The sequence below is a fragment of the Antechinus flavipes genome, chromosome 4 (assembly GCF_016432865.1).
Source record: "Antechinus flavipes isolate AdamAnt ecotype Samford, QLD, Australia chromosome 4, AdamAnt_v2, whole genome shotgun sequence".
Lineage (NCBI taxonomy): Eukaryota > Metazoa > Chordata > Mammalia > Dasyuromorphia > Dasyuridae > Antechinus > Antechinus flavipes.
Window position 1 is genome coordinate 216,046,058 of NC_067401.1, and position 19,865 is coordinate 216,065,922.

The following is a 19,865-nucleotide window of genomic DNA, read 5'->3' on the forward strand; positions in this document are numbered from 1 at the left end:
AAACTACTTTGAATCAAAACATTTTTGGGGAATTAATATGATCTGAACTCTGCACGTTTTAAGGCTCTTGAGTTTGTCAAATCGCTTAAAGGTGACTGACATGCCAAGGCTGAGGCGTTAATACTCTGGTACAAACATTGTCAGATCTTATTTAATTAAAAAAAAAATGCTTTCTTAAAAGCAGTTCAACTTCAGTCGCCAAAAGTCTGCCAATAACGTCGTGGCCCAGGCCGCTAGCCTCCTCGACTTTTTTTTAGCGCGTTGACTAGTGGAGCTAGAGAGGATGGGTTTAGGGGGCGTCACATAGTTTTCCACTTTCTAAACCCCCTCTAAATCTGCTCTTGGAAAACTTTGGTCTATGCAACTCCAGGCTGGGATGCAACAGGGGATGGGGAGAGGAGTGAAAAAAAGAAAAGAGGAAGAAGTCTTTCCCTTTTTTTTGTATCCTTAGAAATCTGTCAGACTTCGAAAAAAAAAAAAAAAAACAATCCAAAACATCTTTACATTAAATTCCCAGTCACCTTACAAAATAAAGGACATAACATAATCTATAGGGATGGTTGCTCTTTTCTAAGGCATCTAATATGCGTGATCCAACGACTCCAATATGCTTTGTTTGCTACTCTTTATCACAGGTTAAATAAACTCATTGTGTTATCTGGAGCCATTCACTTCTTTCAGGAGACCTGTTTTCACACTCATTTAAGTAGATTGTTTTAAATGGTCCCTAAATTCCTCTCCCGCTTTGGAATCCTATGACTAATTCTTCCCAGGCTCTTCCTTCTCAATTTCCCTGTGCAACAAATAGATTCGCATCCCATGGGTGTGCGTAGACCATGAACTTCATGGATTAAGGTATGCTGGCACATCCTCTCTCAAAATCTGTTCAGGCCTTAGCTCACACCAATGGCAGCATAGACCACATACTCTCCATTCTGGGGTGGCTCTTCTTTCTGGGCTTTCCCTCAAAATGGTGGGGATACTTCAACAATCTACGGACTCCGCCCGGAAGAGTTCCATCTCTGTTTCTTTTGTTCTGTCTTTTACCCATCCTCTTTAATGAGGAGAAGCCTATTTACGCGCAAACAAGCCTAGCGCTCTTAATCCCACAATACTTTTGCGCACCAATGTAGCGCAATTAAGATTACTGTCGCTTTTCCAAAGGCCCATTGGAATCCAATTAAATATTCCCCAAATACTTTTTAATTGCGATTAGTAACTGCTGCAGTTTCAAGGGGAATGGTGGCTCTGGGAGGAGGGGGATAGGTACGCGCGCGAAGAGGGGGAGGGTTAATGGGAGAGGAGGAAAGAGTGCGAAGCTGGAGGGAAAGAGAAACAGGGAAGAAGCTCATTTGGAGACCCAGTTCATACAGATGAACCTCCTGCAACTCCAACTGTATAACAAACAGGGACAGGAAACTCCAGTAATCGCTTACACATTTTTAATGTGTCAGAGAAAACGAGCTATCACTGGAGATGAAGGGGGGGGGGGGGGAGGGTGGAGGAGAACGAAAATCCCTGCCGTTTGTATTTCTTTCATTTGAATTGTAAACATCTGTTTGGCTGTAAGGCGAACAGAACATTTATTTTGCTCTCAAGATTTTTCTCTAATTATGTCAACACCGACGCCACCGCGGCACAGACTGTTGGGAGCGGGGCGCTTTTTCTTTGCAAACGCTGAACGAAGACCCAAGCTCGTTGGAGCTTCGAAGGAAATATTGATCTTGTCTTGGAAAGGGCGAAGAGCGGGGCTATTTGTTGGGTAGTTTTCCTTAGAGGCAGGGAGAATCGAAACCCGTGTAGCTCAGAAGAAGTTTCAGGAGAGTTGGGTTAACACTTCTGGAAGGGAAGGCAAGCAGTTTCCTGAACCTTAAATGTTGGGGGGAGGGGAGATTTACTGGACAGGATCAGCTTTCCTCTGGGGCCAAAGCTCTAGAAGGTGGGGCTGAGGCCAATACTGACTGAGAAAGGTAGGGCATCACTGTTAGAATTTAACACAGAATGTATTTAGCAATACATTCAGCCCAATTCCAGACCCAATTTACATTCCCACATTCTTCTAAAAGGACAACCTTATCTGTACACCACCACAAATTCCCAGCTGATAGCTCTAGATTTCTAGCTTTTTCCATTTCAAAGGCTCAATCTCTATGGCAGACTCCATCTCCCCTAAAACCTTCTCCAGCCTCCAGGATATTAAGTGGGCTCGCAGGGATCTTAATTCTAGCCTTTGGCTGCATGTTCCCAGTTATTCCCGTAACGCAGGTCTTCTTCAGCTATTGGAAGGTTGTAGTGTGTGTATTTCAACCGAGCAAGCAGGGCCAAAGATGATAAATCAAGGGGAGGAGAAAGTGAGACGGTGTGTAAGAAACAGGTGGGATTAGCCACAAGTTTTGAACATTTGTGCTTCCTTAAAGCTATACTTGAGAGTATTTAATGTAATTATTGAGATTATCTATTGGGCAATCGGGCTTATCCTTACTTACAAAGGACACAGTGAAAAGAAGACTGGGCTTGAAGTCAGGAGATTTGGATCAGAATCTTATTGTTGACTCCATTTGTGAGACATAGAAATAGCTAGTTCATTATCTGTGCCAGGTTTTGTCATATGAAAACTGAGTTGGTTGAGAGTCTTTTCAGTATGAAGTCAGTCCTGCTTAACTTGTTTCCATTTTTCACAAATGGAAATAGTATATTATGTCACAAGATTGCAAGTAAAACATTTTACAAATATTAAAGCACTAGATAAATGTGAGTAGTTATTATGTTATACTTACATTTACACATCACTTTACAATTCACAATGCTTTCCTTGAAATAAATCCATGACTGTGTAGTAGGTAATGCAAATTCTATTATTTCGGTTTTACAGATGAGGAAACCAAGTCTCCAGGAATTTAAATGATGTGCTTAGCTAGAAAGCGGCAGAATGAAGAGCACTTCTAATTACAGATTCAAGTGATCTTTCCCATGGCCTATACCGGTTTACTTCTCTTATGTAGAGTCACTTGGGATAATTGAAATATATCATCTCTCCAAGTTCCCTTCCATTGACAAACCTATGATGTCCTATTCCTATCTATGTCTAAGTTCTCTATATCTAAAATTTAACATTGTTGTGTACTAGAGAGTGAAATGAGATTCATTATGTCTGTGTATGGTCTTTTTTTGAAGACACTATGTAGCATGTCTAGAAAGCTGAATTTAAAATCAGAAAAATATTGGTTCAGATCCTACTTCTAAAATATTGGCTTATGACTCTGAGCAATTCACTTATTCTTTCATAATTCTAAGACTGTAAATTGCAAAGACTTTAATGCCAACTCAAAGTGATAGAGGAAATTTCCTCACTTCGGAGTTCCTTTATAATAATGAATTAATTCATAGAGCCAATCCCTATTTATTATGTTTTGGTGAAGAATTATTGTATATACCCAGAATGTAATTATTTCTGCTAAGGAATTCAATTACATATAATGCTGTTGAGTCATTTTGTGAATGTGCTGGGTAAGTAAGCACTGGTCTGCAAATCTTCACTTTTAACTATCACTTAGGAAGGAGTCCTACCCCAGGTATTCTAGATATTAATAAGTCTTAAGACAAAGATTTTTTTTTAAAACAAACCAACCAGCTAATTTCTTCTAGCACCCTGAAAATTGTTGGAAGGGGAGATTCTGAATTTTCCATGTTGCTGTAAACTCTATAAGTTGCCAAATCTTCAATGGGGGTTGAAGGGATCCCTAAAGACTTCAAGAGTGCCAAGTATCAAAGCAACAAGAATTCCCTTTAAAGATGCTGAAGCATTAAAAAGAAGAAGAAAAGAAACTCAAGTTGATGCTAATACTGAATACAAAGTAAATCCTCAGACAATAAATGTATGCTTAAAAGTATAATCTTATCAGAAATATATGGCCCACCCAATAAGTACTCTTACTATGAAATAGTATGAAGCGTCTACAAGGCTGCATCTGGTATGGTCTTTTATCTCCAGGACTTAACATAGTGCCTGGCACATAATAGATACTTAAATACTTGCTGAGCTACATTGAATTGAAGTAATAGTACAAACTCGTTGTCATTGCATCCTGGTTAGGGAATGGGGTAAACACAAATTATAGAAATCTGTAAAATGTTGGCTTTTATATGCCTAGTAACATGCTTATTAGGTATCAGGATTTTATTTAATAGAGTTCAGACTGCCCCACAAAAGAAATTTCCAGTAGAAATATTCATTCTCTACACACACACACACACACACACACACACACACACAAAATTAATGCATTTTTTAAAAATTTGAAATGATAGACAAAAGAACTATTTGACTCTTCTAAAACTGTATTAATAACCCACAGAAATTTGGAGAAAATGCTTGAGACAAATTTCCTTTTCTTAGATGATGGCTGGGAAGTTTCATACAAGTGTATCCTTTCCCAGCCCACATTAAACTTAAAATGAGCAGTCTTATTAGTTGTGTTCACAATTCTGCACATACAAATAAGTGTCAAAGAGAATGAAAAAGGGTATGTGCCTATAATGCTTTGTTGTATATGTGCTCTTAGGCTGTGTTTCTTTTGATGTGTACAAGTATGTGATACATGTAAATAGATTTACTGATTTTTAAAGCACTGTGTAAATGTCAGATATAACTATTATTATGATATGGAGAAGAGAAAAGGAAGAGAGAGAAAATAAAGTAAGTGGGGAATGGTAGGTGGGGAGAGAATAAAGGAAAGAGAACAGAGGAAACATTAAGAAAGGGAAAGTGAAGAGGCAAAGGTGACAGAAAAGAGAAGGAAAAGATAGGTAAATGGAGGCAAGGGAGAGAGACAGATTGTATTTGTATCTTTAAGATGACTAGATTTTTTAAACAGGAAAATATGTCCATTTAATAACTAAATACTCATATCCAAGAATAATTAGAAGCAAGACTCGACAGAAATGAGTTTAATCACTTTTCGTTTTGATTCTTTCTGGAATCAGTTTAAAAAATTAACCCCACAAAATATATTTATTGTTGTTGTTCTATAGTGACACTGTTGAGTGAGAGAACAGAATAAAGACTCAAGGAACAAATTCCCCCCCCCAAAAAAAAAAAAAATGTTGGACTGATTTTCATCCTTTCATTTTTTATTATATTTTGTAAGGAAAGAATGACGACTTTTCAAGGCAGATGAGGCAAATAGAAAAAGCATTGTGTTATTCCTAAGGTTCTATTCTAAACTAGTTTTTGAAAGAAAAAAAAAAGCATCTACGGTTGAAAACTAAGGGAAGCTCTCCATAAATGATCCTGAAACAGGATTCACAGGTGTACTTTTTAAAGTGGAAATAATAGTACTTTGGTCTGAAGAGGAAGTTATAGTAGGTCCCCATAGTGCGCCTTCACACCGTCTGGTGTTCTACTACACTCAGCTGGCTTTCACTTTGGGCATTCTCTCAGTCCTTATCACTAATGATTCCTTAACCTTCCTCCTTTACTAGGAAACACCTTGCTGTTAGCACCTAAACAGGGCTCAGGATACTCATTTCTGAATTCCTGAAAATAGTCTTCCAGAGTTCCGGGTTCGATTACTCACTGTCAATATGATTTCCCTATCCCAGGTTGTAAAGAGGGTGATTAATTTGTCCAGAGGTCTCTTATTAGGCACTTTTCCACATCCTCAACCATCTACAGATCTAGTCATTGCATCCTCATTTATGTCATTATTGGGAAGTTTTGGAAAGAGAGAGACTCGGGGTAGTGAAAGAATCCAGTATTTGGAGTTAGAGAACTCTGTTTCAAAGACCAGCCCTAACATGTATTACCTTAGACTTTAAACAAGTCAAGTTAACTTCCTGGACTTCAGTTTCTTCTTCCTTAAATTAAGATAATTGGACTGAGTGACATCTAAGGGCTTGGTCAGTCATAAATCTGTTATCTTTGCTACTGTTGCAATGCTTCTCTTTCTCCTGTCCTTTCTATTTTTTTTTTTTTTTTAATATCTGGTTTCTCTTCTCTCCTCCCCTGTCCATCTGAGAAAATGATGTTATAGGATGTAAAGAACCTCATTGACTCTGAAAGGAGACACATTCTCAGGATCTTGCATGCAGAATTTAAATCCGAATAATTCCTAAACTGCTCTCAGGTGATAACGTTTTGCCCCATTGTGATTAGAATAACCAAGGATCACAGCAATGGTCCGAGCTCTTTGAATTTTCTTTTTCTTTGCCAGCCTCATCTTCTTACTCTTCTATTTCGAATGGACATGAGGACAGAGTTGTAATAAGGACCCATGGCTTTGATCTTTTACACAATCTACTGAACGTTTGTCAGGGGCTAGGTATTTCTGTCAGTGGCTAAGGAAAAATTAACCTGAAGAACTGATTTTGTAAATCTCAAAAGAGATCGGCTTTGAATCCAAAAAAGAGTCTTTGGACAGTTTAAAATTAGTACTAATTAGCAATTCTACTAATTAGTGATTAGTTCCTAGCTACCACGAAGAGGAGGGGAAAGGAAGGAGAGAAAAAAGAGAAAAAAAGAAGAGAAAAAAAAGGAGAGAAAAGAAGAAAAGAGAGAAGAGAGGGAGGGAAGAAGAGAGGGAGGAGGGAGAAGGAGGAGAGATCAGATTTGTGTTGTGCCTAAAAATGAGCAATTGGTTCCTCAAGAGAACTATAGCCTCAAAAACCTGAAAAGAGTGGGAGATGGAATGAGCCAACAAGCATTTATTAATCTTCTTTTGTGTACAAAATATGCTGCTAATTGCTGAGAATAGAAGAAAAAAAGCAAAAAAAAAAATGCTGCTTTCAAGGAGGAAAGTAATAAGCATTTGTTAATTTCATCATTCATCAGGCTTGTTTTATGAGCATTATTTCATTTGAGCCTCACAACAACCCTCTCAAGTAAGTGCTATTATTATCCTAACTGAGGAAAATGAGGTTAAATAACTTGCCCTGGGTCACACATCTTGTGAGCTTCTGAGATGATTTGAATTCAGGTCTTCCTTATTCCAGACCTGGAATCCACTGAGCCATCAGTTACCTTAGGAAAGCATAAAGTCTCCTGTAAGAATGATCTAGAAACAAAGTATTATACAGGATATGGGGTAGTCTTTGAGGGAAGACACTAAGATTAAAAATAACTGGAAAAGGTTTCCTAACTATGGTAAGACTTTAGCTGAGATTTGAAAGAAATCAGAAAAGTCAGGAGGCAATGAGGAGGGAGAATGGGAAACAGATAGTGACAATATCCAGAACTGGGAGATGATATGATGGAACAAAAAAAGAGGCCAAGATGAAAAACTAGACTATGTGAAGGCCAGTAAAGTGTGTACTTAGTCATTATTTAGTCATGAATAGAAAGCTAAGATTAATTGGTGGAATGTTGAGGTTTTATTTTAAAAATAGAAAAGTTTGCAAGTATAAACTTTGAGAAATTATTTCTTTCTGATCATCTGGGTTGTCCTTGAGACATTAATTTTGTTTAAAAATGAACTATGTAACTTGTAGCTATGACCTCCACTGTGTCTAACAAAAAGTATGCATATCGCTTATGTGCCCTTCATTTTCATCACTAATATATGGATGTCTTTTTTCCTTTCTTTCTTTCCAAGGTGGCACTTGTGTGGTTAACCCCACAGATTTATTTTGCTCTGTCCCTGGTCGATTGTCACTACTGAGTTCCACTTCCAAATACAAAGTGACCATAGCAGAGGTCAAGAGACGCCTCTCACCTCCTGAATGCCTCAATGCTTCCCTCCTGGGTGGCATTTTGAGAAGGTAAGATGAAGTTATTTGGTGGCTATTTCATAGTATTCAGAGTCTTCAGTCCCATCTGTCTACTCCATCTCTCCACTTTATGGACACTTGATGGATAAGATTCTTCCTGGCAGAATTGTTTGTGATCAGTGCTTTCTATGGATTAACTCAGATGAGTTTCCATATATTAGTTTTGTTTTGTTTCCCAACAGAGCAAAATCCAAGAACGGGGGACGGTGCTTGAGAGAAAAATTGGATAGGCTGGGCTTGAATTTGCCAGCAGGGAGAAGGAAAGCGGCCAATGTCACCCTCCTAACTTCCTTAGTAGAAGGTAGGATTTAGGGTTCTAAAAGTTAATGGGGTTTGCTAGAGGAATGGTGGTTGACAATTTTGGGCAACATGCTATTATACATTTACTTGTGTGTTTTTTGGGTTATTTTGCTATCAGTTAAGTGTCATTTAATTCTATATCCCATTATCTTTTAACTTCATTAGAGTGAATTTGCCACTTAGGGCTAATATTCCCTTCAGTTAGTAAGATAGAGGGAGAAGACATTAAAAGATCAATACATATTGACCTCCCTAAATAATTCATTTGATTGCAGATTTATCATTGTTTATTTGATAGTTCAGATAAAACTGAATTTAATTTATTTTCATTACAAGTAGTAATAACTTCTAAAAAATTATCTATGCTTTGCAGAAAGATTTTCTTAAATTTCAGCAGATAACTCTTTGGCATAGTTGAATTTTATGATGTTATGGACTTGTAAATGGAAATAAACAAGTGTTTAATTAGTTGTTAAGTGTTATGTTAGTAGAATTCAGTAATAGAATAATAGAATCTCATTCGACAAAACTTTCAGTGCCCTGAGATGTAATTTGTTGAGGCCTGATAATCTGAATTCATTAAAGGCAGTTAGGAACTTTCTTACTATTACTTTACTTGGGTTTCAATTATCCCCTATTTTTATTCTCTCTTTTCCAATACAAAGATCTTGATTCTTGGCAGAGAAAGGAAAAACAATAACAACCATAATAACTATAACCACAGTGTCTCCCTCATTCTATTATCCAGTCGCTACTTTAGCCCTTCTGGGCAATCATTTTTTATCTTGAATCATTTTCGTGATGGGGAGAGGATGGTAGACAGAAAACTTATTTTCTACTTATTACCTTGATTTCTATTTCATTCTCATAAAAATCACTGAAACAATTAGAAACAAAGAAAAAAAAAAAACTCCTTACTCTTGATTCTACTTTGGAGTTTCAAAGAACAAAGTTACCGCAATATCATATTTTTGTTCTATGTTGTATTCTTGAAAGATTACCAAAAATATATAAAATATAATAGTGGCTTAAATCTTTTCTCCAAACCTAATGTAAACTAATTATTATTTTTTGCATGTTAAGTAGTTTTGAGAATTCCTACTAGAATTAGTACATGGGGAAAAACTTAAATCAATTGTTTATAAACTTTTATTGTTAGCACACAAAATTTACTTTTTTAATGACACCTTAGCTTATTGCAAATACCAATGAGCAAGACTGATCATATTATGTAAAAAGAAATTGTTACAGAACAATTGTGAGTCACGTTTCCTTTGGCATCAGGATATTTTGTTATCAGAAACATATCAACTCATGCTCAAGGATAATGTTTTGTATACATGTGTGTATACTGAACTGAAATAGTAAAGGCAATTCCCGTACAAAAGGATTTAAGGGTGAAAATTAAGGGAAAAGCATAGAAACAGGACCTGTCTAGAGACTTTCAGACATGAAAGGGATGTTTTATGGCTATTCTTATAAATATGTATATATAGCTCTTTATAAACACATATACACAAATAACCTATATCTTTATATGTATTTGTATATATATATGACATCAAAATATTCTTTAATGCTGTTTGTGAAGTATTGACTTGTACCACCCAAACTCAAATTAACATTCAGACGTTTGCCATTGTCACTCTCTCACTTCCATTTCAAGGTACTTCAGATCTCATATTCCTACTTTGGGTCTTGGCTCAAGATTTTTTCTTAATTATTTATCAAATAAGTCTTAAGTGTTAAAGTTGAGAGTGGTACTCTTCATGGAACAAATGAAATAAATTTCAAATGAAAAACTTTAGGATGCAAAGCGGTAATTATGGGTTGCCAGGCCTTAGGTAAGCCAAGATTGATCATCAGGAGATCCTGATGACAAGAGGATCTTTTTTTTTACTCTTTTTTTTTTTTTTTAACTTTTCCTATTCTATCCTACAAGCAATCACCTACGTCTAGGACAAGAACTTTATGCTTTCTATGGGGCTTCTTAGGAAAATGAGAATGTTTTAATGAGAAGAGCAAGGAGATGACAAAGGAAAATAGGCTCAAATTTGAAAATAGATTAGGGAAAAATTCTCCTTCATGGTTATTGAATACACTCTTTTGTAATCTTTTTTTTTTTAATCCCTGGGTTGGGGTTCATTGATTGTGACAGTGATTGCTTCTTCCCCCCCAAAAAAGGTACTCCTTCTACTTATGCTTTTTGCTGTTGTTCAGTCATTTTCAGTTCTGTTCCATTCTTCATAACCTCATCTGGGGTTACCTTGGCAAAGAAAACCACTGGAATAGTTTGCCATTTCCTTTTTACATTTTACCGATGAGGAAACTAAGGCAAATAGATTTAAGGGACTTGCCTAGGGTCACATAGCTAGGGAGTATCTGAGTTTTTCCTAACTCCAGACCCAGAACTATATCCACTCCCTTTGTTATGTGGCTAAGACTTAGGTATTTTCTGAGGTGACAATAGGCTTAAATCAGATGTCTTTAAATTGTGTCTGTTAAATTTCTAAAAACTTTTATACTTATTATCTGTTTTCACATATATCTTTTGAATGCTAAAGACATCCAAAGACATAACATTTAGAGACATAATTGTTGCAATTATCTTGGCTTGCTTATGATCATATCTCCTTAAAATCACAGTGTCTAAAATATTCAAAGGAATGCTGGGATCAATAATGAAATTGGTAATCCTTCCAAAGCTTTATGATTATGGTCAGGATCTACACTTGTCCAAATTTAGAAAGCTGACAAAATTCAAGATGTGAGAATATTATATTATAATATATATATATATATATATATATATATATATATATATATATATATATATATATATATATATATATACTTTTTTTTTTCTTAAGACCTGGATGGTTCTATTTTAATTCATAGTCTTAAGCACTTATTCTGGACTTGAGTTATAAATGGATTTTATACTTAAGATACCAACTTTTTAGCAACTTTTGAAAACTCAATTGTAACAGCATTGGGGAAAATATTTTTCCCTCAAGGATGTTACTAAGAGATTTATTAGCATAGCAGCTCAAAAGCATTCATTATCCTCTTCTTTAAAGCACTTTTGTCTTAGAGAAAGCAACACCCATTATTAAATAGAATGCTCCACACATATCCTCCCTCTTGGTTTTTACCAATTGTGGGTAGAGTGTAGGTTTGGGTGTAGATTGGGGGGAAAGCATTACCCAGGAGTCAATGCTAGTAAGTAATGCAAATTTTCTATATTATTTAAAAGAAGTGAGTTATTGTGTATTTTGCAAATACTCAGATTCATATTCCCTGCCAACTCTATTTGCTAACTTGATCCTTCATTAAAGAACATAGATGGCCTGACCCTCACCTTTACCACTATGCCTTTTGTCCCTCCAAAAGCTTATAGTGACCTCATCTCCTACTTCCATAGGTAAAATTTTGCTACATTTTTATTGTCCTTGCTATTGTGTCAGAAGACCATTATAACATTTGTGTAAGAACAGACTTACATGATAAAGTGGGAGAGCTCATCTATGTACATGAGACATTATTTGATCCATAGAATAGCAAAGTACTTCATAAGCAAATTCATTAATTTTTTATCATTTTACACATCATCTGAGAAGTTGAGTAGCATAGAAGGGAGTAAGGAAGACCTGGGTTCAAGCTCCTTCTGGCACACAATGACTGTATGACTTGGACAAGTCATTTAATCTCTTAATGCCCAGACAGCTCTTCAAGAATAAAAATCACAAAAAAGGTGTTGATCTGTGTTGGTGAAGAGAATTATCTTATTGAAGGACTATTCACAAATAAAATCACAAATCTAGTCCAAATTGGTCCCTCCACAAACTGCAAACCTAATTCACATCAACTTAGTCTTAATCCATTATAGCAGAGCAGTTCCACTTAGGAAATCTGCTGTTGGAAGAACAATTTCCTTATATACATAAGATTGTAAACTGGTACTCAAGCAGGATACATATCCATGTCCTTATGATGTCAAAAGTCCCTAAAATCTTTCTTATTGCTAAGATAAGAATTAGCTTTACTTTAATGTTTTTCAGCTGTCATATTTGCTATAAATTTTCTGTCAGATTTCTTCTGTCAGTATATTTACTTATTATTAAGTATTAATTACTTAAGTGGGATTCGTTATCACTAAGTTCTACTCTATTGGTATTCTTATCAAGTAACAATATATTTTCCAGTTGTTTCTTAAAATATTTTAAGTTCTCCAAAAGTTCTTTTAAAGCATTTTTGGAGTGCGTTAAGAACATTCACACTATATCTATAAAAAACATGGTCCCAAAATCTTAATGCAATTTTGAGTTCGGGTAAATTAAATTGCACCAAGATTTTTGGGATACCCTATATAGTATTGCTGCACTTCCTAAAACAATAAACACTGAGTCCCAAGACTATGTCTTTAAAACCATCTAATAGATCCTACCATGGTCAAGAAATATTTTTATCTGATTCAACTCAGTATCTGAATTTGTTAAATTCAGTTGAATGGAGAGGGGCTTACTCATTTAGCTTAGATCTGTATATACTCTAACAAATATATACATATAATTAATAATAATGATAACCATTATTTATAATAATAATAAAATGCATGTGTATTTATTTAAGATTTGCAAAGTACTTTATACACATTTCATTTGATCCTCACCACATAGGTCGTTATTATTTTCCCTTTTTACAGATAAGGAACCCGAGGCTAATCAAGGTTGAAATTTATCCAGGGTCATACAGCTACTATGTTCCTGAAGCAAGATTTGAACTCAATATGTTTTTATTTTAATTCTCTTGCACTATCCACTATACCATCAGGCTGCTCAAATGTGTGGTTGAAAAGGGGGGAATCTGTAAAAACTGCTTTGTAGATTTTGGTAATAGTTTTTTTTGTTTGTTTGTTTTTGAGGAAAGGAGAGTTTGGGGGAGGGGTCTATATAATGCAAAATAACTACTTTAACTTGTTATTTCATGAAATTGTCAAGTTACTTGACAATTAATAAAATAGACTAAACTTCATAGACAACATTAAGGAGAATAATCAATCAATGGATTAATCAAAAGTCACCTTTTTAAGCAGCTATTGGTACACTATGTTAATCACTGGATCCTACTGCCTACAATCATCTGAATCCTCTACTAATATGCTTAGAATGTCCTGTAACCTGCCTTGTTGACAAATTGATTCTATCTGGCAAATAGTGTTTAAGCACTTTTAACTATTAAAATAGGGCAGAAAGCACTTTCAATAATTGTTCTTCTATAACCCTGAAGTTTCTATCTTTTGGCCTCTTCTTCCATCAATTTTATTCTACTGACTCACCTTTTCTAACATGGAGATTGAAAGATCAGAAATGAGAAATTCTGGCCAAAGTCAGAAGGAAGGCCAAAGAGCAATCGCAAAAATAGAGAGAAGTAACATAGATAGGACTAAGATATTGGTAAAGCTCAAAATTCAAACTTTGTGAAAGTGCTTTAATTAATTTTTTTAAGGGAATAAAAAAAGAGATTGGAGAAGTACTTGATTGTCTCACTTGAACATAACTGATCAGATTCCTTAACCTGAATCCCTTAAGGAAACTGCTCATCCATGGGGATCAGAATCTATTTAGCATCTTCTTCCAACCCAGAGAACTTGTGTCTTCCCATCTATTCCTTATACAATTCAAAGCACGTAGATGACATTTGCACTTTGGTGGTACTATAGTGATGTCCATGTGGTTCTGCTTTGTCAATGTCTACAATTGCTAGCGCTAACTTAGTATAATTTATTTTAATTATTGTTTATGGTTTTATTGAATTCTAGATTTAAATAGTGGAGAAAATGTTAATAATGAATCTTTTTAAAAATATATGCACATAGTTTACCCTGAGATCCCATCATTAAACATTTAATATGTTTTGATTCTAATTCTCTTGTACTATCCACTATACCATCAGGCTGCTCAAATGTGCGGTTGAAAATGGGGGAATCAGTAAAAACTGCTTTGTAGATTTTGGTAATAGTTTTTTTGTTTGTTTGTTTGTTTTTTTGAGGAAAGGAGAGTTTGGGGGAGGGGTCTATATAATGCAAAATAACTACTTTGCCCAGCCATAAAAGTGTATAACTAGCTGAGAACAGTATTTGTGACCTTTTTTTTTTTTTTTAAATTGGTCAATTGTGTGTTTGTTTCCTTAGACTAAATACTAAATTCCTCAAAACTGCCTTAGCTAACTCCCTCAGCCTCTAGGATCTGAAAGTACACCCTTTAATGAATTGCTCCCCCACTACCTCCCATCTCACTCTTAATTTTTGAAGCATAAAACTCTACTGCCTATCATTTTTCTGTCAGAGAAATACAATATGTTTTATTGAGTCAATTTTCAATTGGGCCCGAATCTTCATGATCCCATTTGGATTTTTCTTTACAAAGATACGGAGTGACTTGTTATTTCCTTCTCCAGCTCATTTTTCATCCAGCTCAGATGAGGCAACTGGGGAAAACAAAGTTAAATAGCTTGCCAAAGATCACTTAGCTAGGAAATATCTGAGACCAAATTTGAACTCAAATCTTACTGAATCTATCCAGACCTGGCACTCTATTCACTTCACCACCTAGCTGCTCCATTTCTGGATTATTTCATTGGGATATGACAAATCATTATTAACTGCTTATTATGTACAAGGAATTATGCTAAGTGCCAGAGATGAAATAAATGTTAAAATTTAGGGAGTACTTGCCCTTTGGGAAGTAAAAGGGAAAAGGGGAGAACAAACATGTACAAATAAATATGACTTGAGGTAGAAAGGGACAAAGGAGATATCCAAAGTTCTATAAGAAATATTTGAGAACTAATCAACATAAATTTATTAAGTATCTATTCCTGAGCCAAGTATTGTCTATACAATGACAAAAATAAAATAGTCCATGCCCACAAGGAGTTTATATTAGATCAAGGAAGAGAATATGTATTCACGTAAATATTTAGAAAATATCTAGAAAATAAATGAATGGTCATTTGAGGGCACTAGAATGGTAGAATTTGAGGGAAGGGTTAAGAAAATCTCATATTGGCAATTGGCATTTGAAATGAGTTTGAGAAAGAAGAGGTCATTTTCATTTGGAGTGAGGGTGGTGGTCAGGAAAAGCTTCTCAGAGGAAATAGCAACTGACAGGCATCACTGATATTTACTTTAAATAGCATTTCTAGATGACAGCATATTAGCATTTCTGGGTTGCAGAATTTGATCAAGGGAAAAGCTAGGTGGAGAGGAAGAGGTTAGTGCTTGAGACATAATCTCTGCCTTTGTTCTGGATCACACTATATCATCAGAAAACCCAGGAGAGGCTTTAGATGCCTTTTTTGCTCCTTCCAGCAAATGACTGTCTAGGTAAGCAAACTACTTTGTTCAGTGGGCTTCTCCAGGTCTGCATCCATTCAGTCACTCCCAGACACTGTCCCTTTCAATCAAGCAAAGTGTCTCAGTCAGTTCTCAGACAACCTGGAGAGGGAGAACAGTCATTGAATACTGTTTGCTCTGCTTTATAAGTCTTACCCCGTAAGCTGAGTTTAGGTTTTGCAAGAAGAAAAGAAAATGACTTCAAATCTTTTCTCTTTCCTCCAGATGAGAAATGGAGTAGATTCTAAATTAAATAAGGCAGGAAATTTATTAATAGTTGTAGGTGAAAAAAAAATAGTTAAGGGAGGCTTCAGGAAAGAAGTGGACCTCGAACCTTGAAAGATAAATAAACAAACATATATATGTGAAAAAAAATAGTTGTAGGTGCCAATGTTTTGAACATTTTAATAATAATAATATTTTATGCAATGCTTTAAGGTTTTAAAAATGTTTATTATAAAATTATCTTAAATTATTTTAAAATGATTATTTTTTAAATCTTATTTAATTCTCACAATAATCCTATGAGAAAAGCATATCAGATAATTATTATTCCAATTTTACAAATGAAGAAATTAAGATTCAGAAAATTAAAAGACTCAGCAAAACAAAAACAAAACCAAAACAAAAACCCATCAGACTTTAAATTAAAGTCTTCCTGCTTCCAACTTAAGCATTTTATCTATTCCTGCCAGGCTACCTCTCTAAATGATACTCATTGATTGGATGTAGACTTCATCATTGACATAAAAATCTCCTTTAAGAAAGGTAATTAGTAACAGATGCAAGAGAAAATTGCTTGACACAAAATTTAGTTTATTTTTTAATAACCCTCTTCTTTCCCCCAGATTTCTAGAGATTTTTAAAAAATGACTTTACTATAAGTTTTATATTGAAATTTTCATACACACTAAATATTTAATATTAGTAACTTATGAACCTATAAACTCAAGTAGAAATGAGAACCACTAAAAATACCTAAGAATTTCTGTAGCCCAATAATGACTTAGAAGATCTCATATTAGCATCATCTGTGTTATATTTTATATTTTATTTTTTTACTTATGTTGTTAGATAGTTCTAATTAGATTTTAATTTAGTTCAGATCCACTCCTTTTACAGACCATGATATGGCTCAAAGGTCTGGTGTTTTTTATCCTGTGGCTGGTATTACATGGGCTGAACATATTATTTTTTGCAGTGATAAGTGCATAAGCAATGCATTCTTTAGGGTACCATTCTTTAGATTTCCAGGAAAGGCACTAGGATTTGAGGAAATCAGGAAAAGTTTTCCTTACAAGATAATGCTTGAGCTAGCCTAAAAAGGCAACCAAGGATTTTAAGAGGGAGAGATGAGGAGGAAATATATTTCAGAACAGGGGACAGTCAAGCAACAGAAATGAGAGATGCAGCATGGTACATAAGGAACAGGAGATATGTCATTGTAACTGTACAGTGGAGTTGGTTATGTAGAGAAAAGTATACAAAAACTAGAAAGGTAGAAAGTGGCCAGATTATAAAGGATTTTATGTCCTCCAGGATTGTGTTTAGGATCATTTGTCAGCTAATGGGCATCTAAATGGTGCAGAACTTCTTAAACTTTTTCCACTCTGGACCCCTTTTCACCTAAAAAAAAAATTAACAAGATTCCAAGTATATAGATATATAAATCAGCTACTGATAATAAATCATAATTTCATGACCCCTACATTCAGCTATGAAACGCTATATGGAGTCATGAACCATAGTTTAAAAAGTTGGGGTGTAGAGGGTAGAGAGCTCTGCACCTGTCTTCATGAAAATCTGAATTCAAATCTGGTCTCATATACTTCCTAATTATATAGCTCTGGGCAATCAGCTCCTATCTGCTTCATTTTTTTCATATGTAAAATGGGGCTAATACCTACTACTGAGGATGGTTATAAGGATAAAATGATATAATATTTGTAAAGCAGTGCACCACATTAATATCGGCTATTAAGATTAATAAGAATTTGGATATGTTATAATTCCTACTGTTCAAAAATCTCAACTCCCCTCACTCCCATTCTCCAATTTCTGAAACTCTTACCTTAATTAACATATTAAAATGAAGGTGTTGTATGTGGGGAGGGGAGGAGTAAAACAGAGGACTGTAGTCATCATTAGCACCTTGAGTGTAGAATTATCCCTTCCATATTGAAACTTCCTTCATCTCAATTTATATATGTGTGTATGTGTATATATGTGTGTGTGTGTGTGTGTATACATATAATTAGTATAAAAAATTAAATGGGAATTTGAGGGGATTTTTGCAGAAAGCACAGGCAACAAATGCCAACAAATGACACAGAAAAAGTGTAGAAACTCAGAAATATATAAAATATATACATATACACACATATATATAAATATATATACATGCAGCATTATATATCAATATATTACACAATACAATAATAAATCAGACTTCTCTAGTATGAATGGAGTGTTCAAAAATGTTACTCAGATTTTCCAGATTGTGGGATGCCACATGCCTAACCTCTCTCAATGTGGAAGGGATACTGTAATTAGATTTTCATTTTAGCAGATTTTCTTGAAGGGCTCTAAGAGAGTGGAATGAATTGATAATTACTTATTGGGGCCAAGAGAGCATGATACCCAGAAGGAAAGACTTATATGATGCACCTAGTATGGGTAAGGTCTTTCTGAAAAGCACTAAGGACCTGGGAGAGGGGAGAATGATGAATTTTGTTTAAATTGCCTAAAACCAGCCTTGTCTAAGGGGAAAGAGCTATGCTTCTTTAATTCTCCTACCAGGAATCTTTTTTTTTCCTTTCCTTTCCTTTCCTTTTCTTTCTTTCTTTCTTTCTTTCTTTCTTTCTTTCTTTCTTTCTTTCTTTCTTTCTTTCTTTCTTTCTTTCTTTCTTTCTTTTTTCTTTCTTTCTTTCTTTCTTTCTTTCTTTCTTTCTTTCTTTCTTTTTTCTTTCTTTCTTTCTTTCTTTCTTTCTTTTTTCTTTCTTTCTCTTTCTTTCTTTCTTTCTTCTTTCTTTCTTTCTTTCTTTCTTTCTTTCTTTCTTTCTTTCTTTCTTTCTTTCTTTTTTTCTGCTGAGGCAATTGGGGTTAAGTGGTTTGCCCAGGGCCACACAACTAGAAAGTGCTAAGTGTCTGAAGTCCAATTTGAACTCTGGTCCTAACTTCAGTGCTGGTGCTCTATCCACTGTGCTACCTAAATGCTTCTGGGACTAACTTTTTTTTTTTTTTTTGAGGGAGGAGTTAGTTGTTTGTTTCCTAGGAGACAATGCTTACCGGAGATCAATTTTGTTTGAACTCAGCAAGTATAGAATAGAAGGCTCAGGAAAATGAACTTATCCCAAACTGAAGGGCTAGTGGATGCAAGCTGATTACAACAATTGCAACTTGTCTTTGCATAGCTGAGATTTGCAAATAGATTTGTATCTATTCTCTTATTGAACCTTACAGTATCTCTGTATTTAATGCAAAACAGGATATTTTGGGGTTTTAAGAAGCATCTTTGTTCTAAAGTAAAGCTATATTAAGATGTGTTTCTCTACCCAGGGAAAATATAAAATGCAGCATCACAAAAATAGAACTAACTCTGGAGGTATAGGACCTATGTTCAGCTTCAGACCAAAAAAAGAAATGTCTTTTATCATCAATAACAATCCTGTTATTGCTAACAGAGATAAAGAAATTTACAATTTACAAAACGATGTCCTCAATTTTGAGATAGTGAAAATATGCAGCTAGGTGGCATAGTGGATGGATTTTTGGACTTGAAGTCAGGAACACTCATCTTCCTGAATTCAAATCCAACTTCAGATATTTATTAGCTGTATGACCCTGGGCAAGTCATTTAGCCTTTTTGCTTCAGTTTCTTCATTTGTAAAATGAGCTGGAAAAGGAAAAGGCGAACCATTCCAGTATCTTAGTCAAGAAAACCCAGAATGGGGTCACATAGAATTGAAAACATGTGAACAATTATAGCAAAAATGAAAATATGATCATTTCATTATTGCATTATAAGAAAACAATTTAGGGGGATTATATGATTCCCCCAAATTCATATATCTCATATGTACAAGAATCAAGATTGAAATCTAGGTCTTCTGACTCTTTTTAATCTATGCTTTTATACCTTGGAGTCTAATGGCTTTTCCATTAGGGTGAAAATTCAAATAATCTGACTGATTTTACTACAATATTTTTCCTGCAGAAAATGCTTTATTAATATTATCATGAAATATATTTTCATAATGCCTTCAAGAGATGTCTTATGCCTACTGTGTTATGGACAAAAAATAGATGCTATTTTATAGCATTCTGTGGTTAACTTTTTTATTTTCCTTCTCCCTGCTTTCCATTCTCCACACCAAATATGATCTTTCTTTATTGGTTTTGTTCC

At 34.9% G+C, this 19,865-nt stretch overlaps 1 protein-coding gene across 3 annotated transcripts in view; it reads left to right on the forward strand.

The window, feature by feature from the left end:
• Window positions 1-19,865, forward strand: part of TFAP2D (transcription factor AP-2 delta) — a 77,375-nt gene that overhangs the window by 9,937 nt on the left and 47,573 nt on the right. For all 3 annotated transcript variants that reach the window (XM_051997139.1, XM_051997140.1, XM_051997138.1), the window contains 2 exons: window positions 7,590-7,755; window positions 7,947-8,065. In XM_051997139.1, coding sequence (XP_051853099.1) covers window positions 7,590-7,755; window positions 7,947-8,065 — 285 coding nt within the window. The remainder of the gene's footprint in view (window positions 1-7,589; window positions 7,756-7,946; window positions 8,066-19,865) is intronic.